The 13,862-nt window shown below is 39.3% G+C and overlaps 1 protein-coding gene across 3 annotated transcripts in view; it reads right to left on the reverse strand.

Moving 5' to 3' along the window:
* TTC3 (tetratricopeptide repeat domain 3) overlaps positions 1–13,862 on the reverse strand; it is a 142,008-nt gene that overhangs the window by 110,559 nt on the left and 17,587 nt on the right. For all 3 annotated transcript variants that reach the window (XM_081234152.1, XM_081234151.1, XM_081234153.1), the window contains exons 8-10: positions 11,561–11,646; positions 10,410–10,504; positions 9,231–9,293 (exon numbers count right to left, since the gene is read on the reverse strand). In XM_081234152.1, the coding sequence (XP_081090278.1) occupies positions 9,231–9,293; positions 10,410–10,504; positions 11,561–11,646 (244 nt within the window). The remainder of the gene's footprint in view (positions 1–9,230; positions 9,294–10,409; positions 10,505–11,560; positions 11,647–13,862) is intronic.

Raw genomic sequence — 13,862 nt, forward strand, 5'->3', positions numbered from 1 at the left:
ACTGTGGTGGGAGCTCAGAGTAGGGGGTTCTGGAAAGCAGAATTAGCTGCAGGTAACACCAGGATTGCAGAGAGGTGAGAAGCGGACTGATCCCCACTCACAGGCTCTCCGAGGAGCCTGGTGTGGGAGTCGGGGTGTGGGGAGGGCCCTATTCTGGCCTGGTCCCTCAGAGGCAGGGCTGCAGTGGGAGCCCCGCTCGCTTGCCCTGGGATAGCAGCCCCACCAAGGCTAGCCCTGGTGTGTGGGGCGGTCTTGGGCCCAAGAAAAAAGAAAAAAAGAAAAAGAAGGAAAAAAAATGGGGCTGGGTCAACTGGACATTCATATGAACCTTGAACCCTATCTCATACAAAATACAAAAACCAACTCCAAATGAATAACAGATTTAAATACCAAAGTTAAAAAATCAAGCTTTTAGAAGAACAAAGAACATTTTGTAGAGTAGGCAAAGATTATAATCAGAACACAGAAAGTGCTTACCACAAAGGAAAAAATTGATAAATTGTACTATATTAAAATTACTACTTCTGCTTGCAAAAAGAAAACATAAAGAGCAAAAAGGCAAGCCACAGAGTGTGAGAAGGTATTTGTAATACATATATTTGCCCCATGACTCATATCCAGAATTTTTTTAAAAAAACCTCCTACTGATGAATGAGACATTCAACTCAAAAGAAAAAAAAATAGCAAAAGACTGAAGATTCAAACAGGCACTTCACAAAAGAGAATATCTGAGCGGTCAATAAGCATGTGAAAAATGTTCAACTTAAATCTCCTAAATCAACTTAAGGAAATGCAAATTAAAATCACAGCACTGTATCACTACACACCCAGCAGAATGTCTAAATGAAATGACACAAAATAAGAAGTGTTAGTGAGGATGTGGAACTAAAACTCTCATATGCTGCTGGCAGGAGTGTAAAACGATACAACCACGGGTGTGCTTATGTTCAGTGTGCTACAGCTGAACATAAGCACACCCTCCTGTCCCAGCAGTGCCACTCCTTCATTATATACTTAACAGAAATGAAGACGTGTTCACAATGACACTATCTAAGTCAAGTACTAGAAACTACCCAAATGCCCATCAACAAGAGAATGGATAAAATGTGGTATATTCATGCAATAGATGAACACTTTACAGCTACATGCAACAACATGGATCTCAAACACAATGCTGAAAACCAGACATAAAAGAGCACATACCACATGATTCTGTTCATATTGCACAAAAGCAGGCAAAACTAACCTATGTCCTGTCAGAAGTCAGGACAGGAGTTACCCTGGGGGGAGGAAGTGGGTAGTGACAGGAGGAATAAGGGTGACTTCTGGGTTACTGGGGTGGTGATCTGGGTGCTAGTTATGGTTGTTTGGTTTCTGAAAATTCAACCTATACACTTATGAACTGTACACTTCTCAGTGTATGTGCTAAGGTTTTAGTTTTGAAGATTACAACAGTCATCCTTCTGCTGGAGGCTGTAATGTCCAGTGTGGTATCTGAATTACAGTGGCCATCCTGCCATCCTGAGGAGGCAGCTTGAGGTCCAAGTCATGCAGTGGGGCTGGAAAAAAAAAAACCTAGGTCTTTGATGACATAAAGGCACAACCTTAGAATCACCTTCTTCTGGAACTCGTGAATAAGGTAAGTTTTCTTCACCATTTAAACCAGCTGAATAAGAGACTTCTGCTACTTGCAGCCGAAGAACATCTTAATGCAATGGCAAACCTCTTCTGTTCCTCACTGCCTCTCCCCCAGAGTACCTTTAACGGCTGCCTATGCTAGCTGGCTCCATTTCCTCACCCTCATTTCTCCATCCACTCCAGCCCGGCGTCTGTTCCAAGCTTCCCACTGATGGCTCTCCCTATGGTAACTAAAAGAGATCCATAGAACTAAATCCAAATTCCAAATGGCTTCTCGGCAACAGGCAGTGCTGACTACTCTTTCACTTGCTTCCATGATCCCACACTTACTTTCCTCCTACCTCTCTGGCCACCTCGTAGAAGTCTCCCGTGCAGGTTCATCCTTCTCTAATTGGCCACTGTTTGTGTCCCTCAAAGTCCGGTCCTACTTCCTCTTCTAATCTCGACCCTGCCCTCTCTAGACTAGTGGGTCTCAAACCTGGCTGCACATTAGTACTACCTGGGGGGCTTCTAAAAGCCCAATGCCCAATTAATTCAATCAGAACTTGGACTGCAGCCTACAAAACCCTCCTTGGTCTAGCCCCTGGCCACCTCTCCCCCTCCTTCTCTGTATTCAGACACACTAGTAATTCCATGAACGCAACATGCCGTGCTCGCTTCGGCAGAACATAAACTAAACCTGGAATGCAACGTGCTCCTTCCCACACTGCTGGTCCACTGTCTAGAACACAGGGACTATGTCTGTTTTGGCTCATTTCTAACATACCAGTGTTTAATTTTATTATAATAAACAATACTATAATACCTATAATATATAATATTATATTGCTATTATAATTATAATCACGTTTTAAGTATATTTATTAATATATAAATGTATATTAACATTTTCGTATTTACTAGCATTTGACCACATTCGTCTACGAAAGCAAAGTGGGTGGAGTAAATTACGTCGTGTTACTGCTCATCCAAGTCACTGTAGCCCAGGGTCCAAACACTCTGGAGGGCAGGCCTGACTTTAGCAGCAGCAATACCCTGCACAATACATCTATGAAAACAGGAAAACCCAACAATGCAACTCAGTAATAAGTGTACTGAACAGAGGGTAAGAAACAGAGCTCTAGCACAGATGCCCCAATTTATTACATGTTACATGGGAAAGTGCATTTCTCCAGTCCCTACCCCTATCTAGTTTCTCACATACAATATGTTACATTTTGCCCTAAATTATGTTATGAAAAAACACTTACTTCCCCCTCCTCTAGCTTCCATGTGGATTTGCTAGATTAATCACTAGTGAGCTCTCTCCTCTCCCTAAACCTCACTAACTTTTCCCCGAGGGAATAGTAACTTATCTAATGGTTGGGGAGAGGCATCAATCATATGGGGCTTAGCCTCTTCTTTTTCTTCCTTTGGGACCTTATCTTAAACAGCAACGTAACACCAGATTCCCTTCTCCTCCAAGCTTAAAGTTCACAAGGGCCCCTGCTGCCTGGTTCTGTCTGTGACATGGGTGAACTAATAATAAGTCTCTTGGCTATCAGACTTAAGGCCCGGTTCTCCAACAACTGTATTAGTAATGGAGGCGAGACTGCATCATCAACTGTCTTCTGCTTCCATCTCTTCGGTAATTCTGGACTTGAGAGGGGAAGGAGATGCCATTAACTGACTCTCTTAAAACACAACATGTAAGTATGTAAGAACTTCGAATACCACAAAAGAATTATTTCTCCCCCTATTGTAAATCATCACTTTCAGGGCCTGACCAGACCACAAAGAAGTAACAATATGACTCCCCAAGGTTCTCCATCTTACAATGAAACAGCAAAAGCAGGATTCAGATGTAATATCAGTTACCGTCAAATATGCAGTGACTATTAACCATTGACTGAATAAACACATACATTTTAAATCAAAAGTTAGTGTCTGGAATTAAAATTACATATGCTCTTTCATCCAAGTAAAATAAATTTTTATCAGGAATTTACCCTACATATATATATACTTGCATCTGAGTGTAGAATGTAAGTAAAAGGATACTGCTGTATATAATTTTTAAAACTGGAAATAAGCTATATGCTAATACAAACTAATTTACTGAGTAAAATACTATGCAGCCATGAGTAAAAACTAGGGTAGGTCTCTATATTCACTGATATGCAACAACTCCAAGATTTAAACATTAAAAGAAGCAAGAGGTACAACAGGGTGTATAATATGCTCTTACCCATGTTAAAAAAAAAAAAGGACATATACATCACACTGAACCAAACAAAACTGCCTTATTCTGATTTATAAAAGCAACTTCATTTGGTTCAATGTAATAAGTGCTAGTATAGTCATGGAATATCAATATCATGGAAATACACAAGGATCTAAAAGGAATTAGGGCAGGGGTCTCAGCTGGGCAAGAGTTTTCAGCTTATCCTTTAGCACACAACTTTTTATGATGTGCATTTGTTACTGCTTTTTTTTTTTTTTTTTTTTTTTTGTGGTACGCGGGCCTCTCACTGCTGTGGCCTCTCCCGTCGTGGAGCACAGGCTCCGGACGCGCAGGCCCAGCGGCCACGGCCCACAGGCCCAGCCGCTCCGCGGCATGTGGGATCCTCCCGGACCGGGGCACGAACCCGCGTCCCCTGCATCGGCAGGCAGACCCTCAACCACTGCGCCACCAGGGAAGCCCTGTTACTGCTTTTTAAAAAGGGGATGTGCCCCAAAGAAGACTGCAAAAATAACTCTTTCCTTCAAAAGCAAATTCAGCAGCTTTTAAGCAAAATAAAGAGACGGCACAAGTAAGAGAAAAGAGTGAGGAATAATTCACCAACCAACACGTACACTAAAGCTCCCCACATACACTAAGATTTTTGAAATTCTCACAGAAACATACAACTGACTTGATGTACACCTCGGGCCTCAGAGAAATTCAGAAACATACACACACACACACACATCATTTAAAGTCTATCCACCTGCTATTAATCACAAGTTGGGAGCTAACAGAAGGGAATATCATATAACGGGTAGATAGTTAAATACCAAAAGGTCAAAGTAAATATCAAGTTTTAAAATTCCATCGTTTGGGGCTTCCCTGGTGGCGCAGTGGTTGAGAGTCTGCCTGCTGACTCAGGGGACACAGGTTCCAGCCCTGGTCCGGGAGGATCCCACATGCTGCATAGCAACTAAGCCCGTGTGCCATAGCTCCTGAGCCTGAGTGCCACAACTGCTGGGGCCTGCACGCCTGGAGGCCGTGCTCTGCGGCGGGAGAGGCCACCGCAATGGGAGGCCCGCGCGCCGCAACGAGGAGTAGCCCCCGCTTGTCGCAACTAGGGAGGGCCCGCGTGCAGCAATGAAGACCCAACGCAGCCAAAAATAAATAAATAAATAAATAAATAAATAAATAATAAAATTCCATCGTTTTCCAAAGTAAATTTTTTAAAAAAATCCAAGGCTTTCCCCTTTTCCAATTACATTTCCCATTACACAATTTATCCCATCCCACCAAAGAATTCAAATTTTCACGAGTCCCACAAGAATGAATTAAACAGTAAGCCTAATCATATACCTTGCAAAATCATTGTAACTATAGATGCTATAGATGCCTGATTGCTTTTTCTAGATTCCCCTCTAATCTGTAAACTTCTAATTACTTCAATTAAAATGATCACTCTAAAATGCCCTCTAACTCTCAAATTATACTTAAAAAGTGAACTTACAGAAGATCAGAATAAAAAGGACATGTCACCCCAGCCAGGCATGCTGGGATACACTGCACGCATTCCTCAGCTTGCAGGATTCAGCAGGGAGAAGCAGTGGCAGGAGGGAGCGTATTTCCACCCGCCCTCCCTAAGCCCAACCCCACTCCATTTGCTTCCCCAGGGCAACATCTGCTGACCTGGAGGTGCACACCTCTGGAGAGCGGTAAGGGTTCTTTCTGACTGACTCTGGGCCTCCCCTATACCCACCCAAGGGTGGCCCGACTTACAAGTATAGGCCATTATAAGTGGGGCTATTCGGCATGAAAACCTCCAGCACTCTCTGACCACTTCTGAGTGAAGCATTTTCCCCACACATACTTCACCTCAGGCTCCCAACCACTGGTCTTAAAATACTTCTATTTCTCTCCTTTCAAGATGACTTTCCACTTATTTTATCCTTAATGTTTGGTGTTTTTTCTTTTTTTCATCTTATGTGCATTTTAAATTACACTGTGTTACTTTTTTATCAAATATACATAAAAGTACAGAGAATACCATTAACATAATCAACACCCATGTACCGGCTTAGCAAGACCTTAACATTTTGCCATATTTACTTCAGATCTTCTTGCAGAGGTCTGTTACAGCTGACACCCACTGTGAACCATCTTTCCCAGCTGCAATCCTTTTCCCTCCCTCCCTCCCTCCCCAGAGATAGCCACTCCCCTGGTGTTTAACATGCCCATGCACTTTAAAAACATTGTTAATACATACTATGTATTAATTATGGATATGCATATCATTTTGCACATTTTAAAACATCATATAAATGGCATCATACCGTACAAATCATTCTGCAACTTGCTTTTTCACTCAACATTGCATTCATTTTAACTGCTGCACAGAATTCCATTGTATGAATATACCATAATTCATTTTATCCATTCCCCTACTGATGGACTTTTAGGTTGTTTCCATTTCTTTACTCTTAAAAACAACGCTCTAATGAAGGCTCGTATACATCTTCTTGGGTAGCCCAGAAGCGGGCGGCAGAGTACGCACATCTTCACCTTGCCAAATGGCTCTCCACAGTGATTGCACCAATTTACACTTTTCTCCAGCCGAGTATGAAAGTTTCCTTTGTTCCACATCCTCTCAAACACTTGGTGTTATGAGGTTTTTAAATTTTTGCCAATCTGATGGGTACGAAAGAGAGACTCACAGTTTTTAATCTGCACATCCTGTAAGGACAATCATGTTTATTGACTATTTAGACCATTATTTTAATTTTTTTCAACTTTCACATTGCCGTTTGATTCTATCATCACCTTATGGTGATTAATAGTAGAGATTCTGCATCCAGGCTGCCTGGGTTCAAATTCTGGCTCCATCACACCCACCTAGTGCCTGAGGACACTGCTTGACCTCCCCCAGGTCCCAGGTTCCTCGTCTGTAACGACAGAGCAGCACCTACCTCACGGGGTTGTGAGGGTTTTATGAGTTAATACACGCAGAATGCTCAGAACAATGCCAGGGAGGTCGGATGCTTTACCCTCAGCTGTTCCTGCAGCTGCTCAGCCAGATTCCCATAATGGACCTACCAACCCTCAGATGTGAGGGCTTCAAAACATCTCAATCTTGGTAACCCAGCTAAATGGCATGGGTCCTCCTGAGTCAACGGCATGTCTGAATCACTGAAAACATGTTCTTTTCTGAAGTCATATCAACCACTCAACTGGTCAGGAGTTATGTGTATTGCAGGTTCAGAAAACATTATCCCTACATTACTGAGCAAGTCATATAAACAATGAATGAGGTGGGAAACAACAGTAAAACCAATGTGTGGCATAATGCTTCTGACATTAAATAAGCATCCAGCACATATTGGTGATTGCCTAATAAGGAAATGCTGCTGACCTGCCTCTAAAGAAAACTTCATTGGTGTTGAATCACAAACCTAGACCGGCAGGAGGGAGGTAGAAGGATGGATGCACAACCCTGCTCTTGACCTTGACCTCACCAGGCTACCTGGCTTCTGTACTTCTACTTTGATGCACCTCCTTTACAGCAGAGTTTTAGCAGGATCCTGCTTGAGTGTCTAGCATTCAACACTCACGAAAGAGGGCAGAAACCCCTGGTTTGCCTCTCAGCTCCCGGCGATCCCCTATGCAGAGGGGATGACCTTCCACCCAATCAAGGTTTCAGATAGGTGCCTCGATTTTCACAAGAGGCTAGCCAAGTTGCCCAACCTATTCATCTTGAAAGCATACAGATTGACCTTCAAACAGCACAGGATATCTGCAATTCTGGACCTAGCCAGAGGCAATAAGCTAAAGACATTTGCAGCTCATTTCTTGTCAGAACCAGTTGAGGACAGTGGTATTGACGGAAGACTGTGTCAAGCCCATCCATTCCTCTAGACTAGATAGCCTCGGTTTATCCACGGCTTAAGCCATCTAAAAGCTGCATAACGTTAATACAGCGGTATTCTCCGAGGTGGTGATTTTATTTTCTTCTTTTTAAACTCTTGTATTTTCCAAATTTTCTACCATGAGAAAGTGTTCTGTTTATAATAAAAGAAAAACATACAGGTTATTTTTAAAAGCTTCATACTTGGAATATACTATAGTCCCCACTCCCACCTCCCAACGTAAGTCCTTTCCCTGAGCAACAACTGATATCATATTCTCTGCTTTCATCATGAGAAAACTTAATGAAAAAAATTATTTATGAAACCCAACACTGCACTCTCAGGGAGTGTTTTCCTTTGAACAGGAATGTTGCTGAGGTTCTTCTCTACTCTACCACTCAGTTCGTATTACTTGTAAGCCATATAAGAAACTTCTTCCAGAACTAAACACCAGGAAAAGTTTCACCTGAGCAACTGGTGTCCTCCTTCTTCATGGTCAGTGAGAATTATGTAACTTGTCGGGTATTCTCTTTTTATTTTGGGCAACAGAAAGGTCAGATGCAAATATGAATTATAACCAATCACTAAGCAGGACCTTATGCCTATGCAGCTTTATTCTAAGGATCCCAGGCTCTAACTTGGTTTTTTGGTTTGTTTTGTTTGTTTTTAATATTTTTCTACTGAGTGGGTGTATTCTTGAAGCAACCCGAAACCCTTCTTACAATAAGGTAGGAGACAGTGAAATATAACTGTCATCTACACTGCTCAACATTAATGCTTAATATTTAAGTCCTAAAAATTTTAAACTGAGACAATAAAATCATGGTGCAGTGTCAACAATCTTTCTCAACTAATACATAAAAGCTTAGTGGACCATGAGGAACTAAGAATTAATTATGATTTCACTCCCAGAGTTAAACCATTAAATTTCTTTTCCTTCACTTATGAAGGATATTTACTTGATTTTTTCATACCAAGATAGAGGAAACAAATACAGCAAAAATTCTTCCAGAACTATACAGAATAGTTAATAGAGCAAAAGAAGGTAATATATTATAGGTGTTATGAACACAGACTTTGACATCATCAGATAAGGTCTGTGTTCAAATCTTGGCATCACTGCATCATAGCTTGAAAAACAATGGGGCAGGGTAGAACCCAATTCACAATTACTAATGACTAATGGTATGAGTTTGCCCAAATGTAAAATGCGGAGAATAATTATCTATTAAATGTCTTGTGAGAATTAAATAACCTATATGAAGTGCTTAAAATAATGCATAGCATGTTATCCACTCAATCAGAAGAGCTGTTGCTGTCATTGTTGTCTTTATACATAAAGCCTAAAGAGCTCTCTTCTAAGCATTTAACTATTTCTGCCGAAGAACTACTGAAGACTTTTCTTGCGTAACTGCAAAACAGAAATACTTCTCAAAGATAGGTATGTAGCCTAACAATTCAGTGATTAGGCACTCTAACCAACTTACCTAAATTGTCCAGTGCGAAGAAAACAAAGAGCTCGGTTACCATAAAGAAGGTGATTTTCAGGTCTTTAAAAGAAAGAATGTTTCGTCAGTAAAGAACATTACGTACAAAACAAACGTAACACAGAAATCATAAGGCGTGAAATAATTTTCAAAAACTTGACATCCGTGTGGCAGAGCAGAAAGAATATAGTTCTTGTTCCTTCACTGCCTGAGTAACTTGTTCAAACCAACTTAAACTTCCCTGTATTCAAAATGAAGATTAGAAAGTTCTACTTTTTCTGCCTAGCTCATAGGGCTGCTGCAAGGATCAAATGAGACATATTAAAAAACTAGCAAACTACAAGTATGCTGTAACTGTAGAGAACAGAATATTTATGTCAGTCAGAACTGTACCACCTTCACAAAGAACTCAAATACAGGAAGCCTGTAAATTACAACAGTAACTTAAACAGCTTCGTTTCGAGTTTTGTCCTTTTTGCTTTTCTTTTACTGTTTCTCTACCTCTTCCTAGAAGAACAGAGCAGCAGGCTTTCAGAGGTGGTGTGCTATCTGGATTCACTCATTCCCTGTGGAGACGGGTAAGACAGCAAAGAGAGTAGCTGTCTACAGCGCACCCTCCTAAGGCTGCTACAGTATTAGGTGGGCCAGCTAAGATGTCAGTAGGAGCCAGGTGAGGCACGCTTGCAGGAATGCTACAAAATTCTAGCAGCTGAGCAAACAGAAGATGAGGGAGAGAGCACACATGCATTCTCTCAACAATTCCAGCTGTTACCCTCTAAAAATTCCCTCATAGAAAGCACAAATCCCTGAATGGGTGACATCTTAAGTACTAGTAACTAACCCTTTGTTATCAGTCAATAATTTGGAAGGAATTAGTTGAAGGGAAAACAAGACCAAGCAAGAACAGATGACACTGTACTGGAAAGCCTGGGACCAAAGTGGGGCAGGGTACAAGCAAATTCACAATTTCGTCTGACTCGCTTGAGTTATACAACTTGATTAGTAAGTTCATCTACTCAGGTCATCTCATGCTTCTAATATCTACGGGTGAGAAGATATATTCTGCATAGCGAATTGATGATATTCTCCAATTCCTCATCTTGTGTGTCTTTCTAATGACTAGCATTCTAACTTGATCTGCCACATAAAAAGGGTCTCATTGTTCTATTTTGCTCTTACCTACATTCAATGGCTCTGGTGTAATAGATAATAGCTATATCAAATCTTTCTTTGGAAAACTCTTCATTTCCTTTCATTTTCATTAGCTCTCCTTGCTGAGAAATCAAGGTAAAAGAAGACCCATCAATTAAATGCAGAGAATCAGGAACCCCAATATTTAGGAAAAATGGTTCTGGGTTTCTATCTCAGATATCAGAAATAACCTGGGGGATTACTTAGGCAGAAAATGAGAATTCAATACCCAACATTTTGGAATATACATTTAAAGAAACCTGTCTGTCTCTAATGACTCGACGCTAACTTTGATAAAGGGATATTAAAAAGTAAACAAAGCCATCACATTATGAATAACACTAACAATTTACCCCTTGTGTACCGTATTTGGCAGGCCCACTTTTAAACAGACCTTGACATGCCTGCATATGCAGAAAAGAAATACGATCCAAGTAGAATTTTAATTTTAGGTTAGAAAATGTGATGTTATTCAACAAACCTGAATGCTTAAAAAATAATATATAAATCAATAACATATAGGCACTGTTGATTAGACTAACTGCCCCCCCCAAAAATGAGGTGACCTATAGCAAGGATGAAATAAAAACAAAAACAACCAACAACAACAAAAAATGAAATCAAAGATGCTACAGATATAACTAAAACTTTTCACCTCAAACCTTCAAATTTTCAAAATAAACAAATTAACTATTATTTACTGGATTATATCAATGGCTTTAGCTAGAGAATTAAGTAGAATATTATTTTCCTAAGTCCCTTTTTAAAAATTTAGTTAAAATCATATTTCCTATCAGTGAATTGTATGGCATGTGAATTACATGTCAATAAAGCTGGTGGCAAAGAAAAATCATATTCCTTCAACTAATTAAAAGCCTTTTAATTTAAAAAAATCAAATTTCGATTTTCAATTAACTCTTAAAATCTATAACATTAGAAAATTCTGATCAAGATGGCTTCCTCTTCCAAAAAACTATTCCAATCAAAATTTATTAAAAATTTCCCTCAAACATGTTATCAAATTTTATAGTAGTTCCTTGTGGATTGACAGCGGTTTTACTGAACTTTCCTCTGAGTGTTAATAAAAGTTCTAACAAGCAAATCTTAAAATATACTTACAAGTAAATATTTATTCTCACCTCTAGACACTCCGCACAACTTTGAGTTTTAAATTCTTCAAGCAAATTGCAGTTTTCTGTTACAACTTTAGTTATGTGATACTTGTCTAAATTTTATTTTTAGGAGAGAGTGAGAGAACATTTGTTTAAAAAAAAACAAATTGGTATTGTTAATGTTCTAATTCTCAGGCTACGTAGGTTGAGTCTGTAAAGTTCAAGATATTATACTTTCTAAATAATGTTTCTTATAATCTTTTACATGTATGAACAATATATTTGTAATAAACAGCTGATAAAATGTTTCAGAAAACATCAGATTCATTGCGTGCTAAGAATCTAATCTGTTTTATTTCTAGCCTTGTTTATTACTACTCTAGTTCTAAGTGTAGTTAACAGTGCTCTGTCATAACACATTCCAAATAGGCCTCATAATCACTCAAGTCCATTCAACAAACATTATTGAGCTATGGTGTACCTGGCACGAAGTTTAACTAAAATTTCTGAAAACAAAAACCTGAGAAACTACTTTCTAAGATGTGTTGAATATTAAAAAAATGAAGGATTTAAAATGTCTTAATTCAACATTTTGACTCTCATGAACGTTAAAATTTGACATTTTTGAAACATTATTCTCATAAAAATTTAATAACCTAATTAAAATGCAGTAGGTAATAACCAAAATTTATGTTAAAAATTGATCAGACATCATTTTCTGTATTTTAAGCTGTTCTATAAAAAAGATTTTAAGTGGTAAATAATAATTTTATTGCAACAAAACTATAGTTACGCTTCTAGCCAAACATATTCATTTCCAAGGCAGAAGCAGTACCTAAAATTTAAGATTGAAGAAAGAATTTTGGAAAGTGACCAAATAAAGTAAACTAATACTAAAGGGACAGAATAAGATTATAGAACAAAAACCCGAACTTTGAGATCAGAGAGACCTGACTTCTCATCTAGGTTCTACTACTTAATAGACTAAAGAAATATCACTTAACCTCTCAAAGTTTGCTCATTTCTAAAATAGGATCACAGCATCTACCTGGCAGAACTATTATAAAAAGAGAGAACAGAGAGAGAGTCAGAAACGAGCCCAAATGGGTGCCCAGTACATGATACTGGTCCTTTACTTCCACCATAAAATCTAGGCTATAATTAAAGGCTTCAAAAACAAGGAAGAGAACAATCTCTATCAACGTAATACAGCCCACCGTCCAATAAACATCAGGAAAACCTGTCTTGGGGCTTCCCTGGTGGCACAGTGCTTAAGAATCCACCTGCCAATGCAGGGGACACAGGTTCAAGCCCTGGTCCAAGAAGATCCCACACGCTAAGGAGCAACTAAGCCCATGCACCACAACTACTGAGCCCATGTGCCACAACACTGAAGCCTGCAAGCCTAGAGCCCATGCTCTGCAACAAGAGAAGCCACCATAATGAAAAGCCTGCACACCACAACAAAGAGTAGCCCCTCTCCCCACAACTAACCAACGCAGCCAAAAATAAGTAAATAAATTTATTTTAAAAAAAAAAGAAAAACCTGTCTTCATATTTAAGCTTAATTTCTCTCTAACACTCAGGTCAAGAGTAAAAAATGTGCCCTCTACTCAAAATGGCAAATGGAAATGGCAAATTATCAGTCATTATCAACTAAAGAGCCAAATAGTTCGTTTCAAGATCCCTATAAAAACACTACTAACACTCAAATATTTTAGAGAAAAATATTTCACAAGGTAAAAAATATATAAGGCAGTCGGGCTTCCCTGGTGGCACAGTGGTTGAGAGTCCGCCTGCCGATGCAGGGGACACGGGTTCGTGTCCCGGTCTGGGAAGATCCTGCATGCCACGGAGCGGCTGGGTCCGTGAGCCATGGCCACTGAGCCTGTGCGTCCGGAGCCTGTGCTCCGCAACGGGAGAGGCCACAACAGTGAGAGGCCCGCGTACCGCAAAAAAAAAAAAAAAAAAAAAAAATATATATATATATATATATATATATATATATATATATATATATATATAAGGCAGCTTCATCATATATAACAAATTCATCAGAGAAATGAAAATTATAATTTTAGCTCAGTTACTTCTCTTATGAATGAGAATACATGAGCCCCAATGTGGTCTCTTTAGGTATTATATATTAATAATTTATGGCATACATTTGCTAGGATGTTTCAAAAGTATTAACATCACAGATATCATCAAGACAGGAAACACAGAATAAAATTAACTACAGGGTTAAAGTTCTCTTATTCAGGCTTTTACTCATAAGAGAAAAACGTTTTTTAAAATCCTAAGATAAACAAGAAATCATAGCTACATA

The sequence above is a fragment of the Mesoplodon bidens genome, assembly GCF_964165515.1.
Source record: "Mesoplodon bidens genome assembly, chromosome: 5".
NCBI classification, from domain to species: domain Eukaryota; kingdom Metazoa; phylum Chordata; class Mammalia; order Artiodactyla; family Ziphiidae; genus Mesoplodon; species Mesoplodon bidens.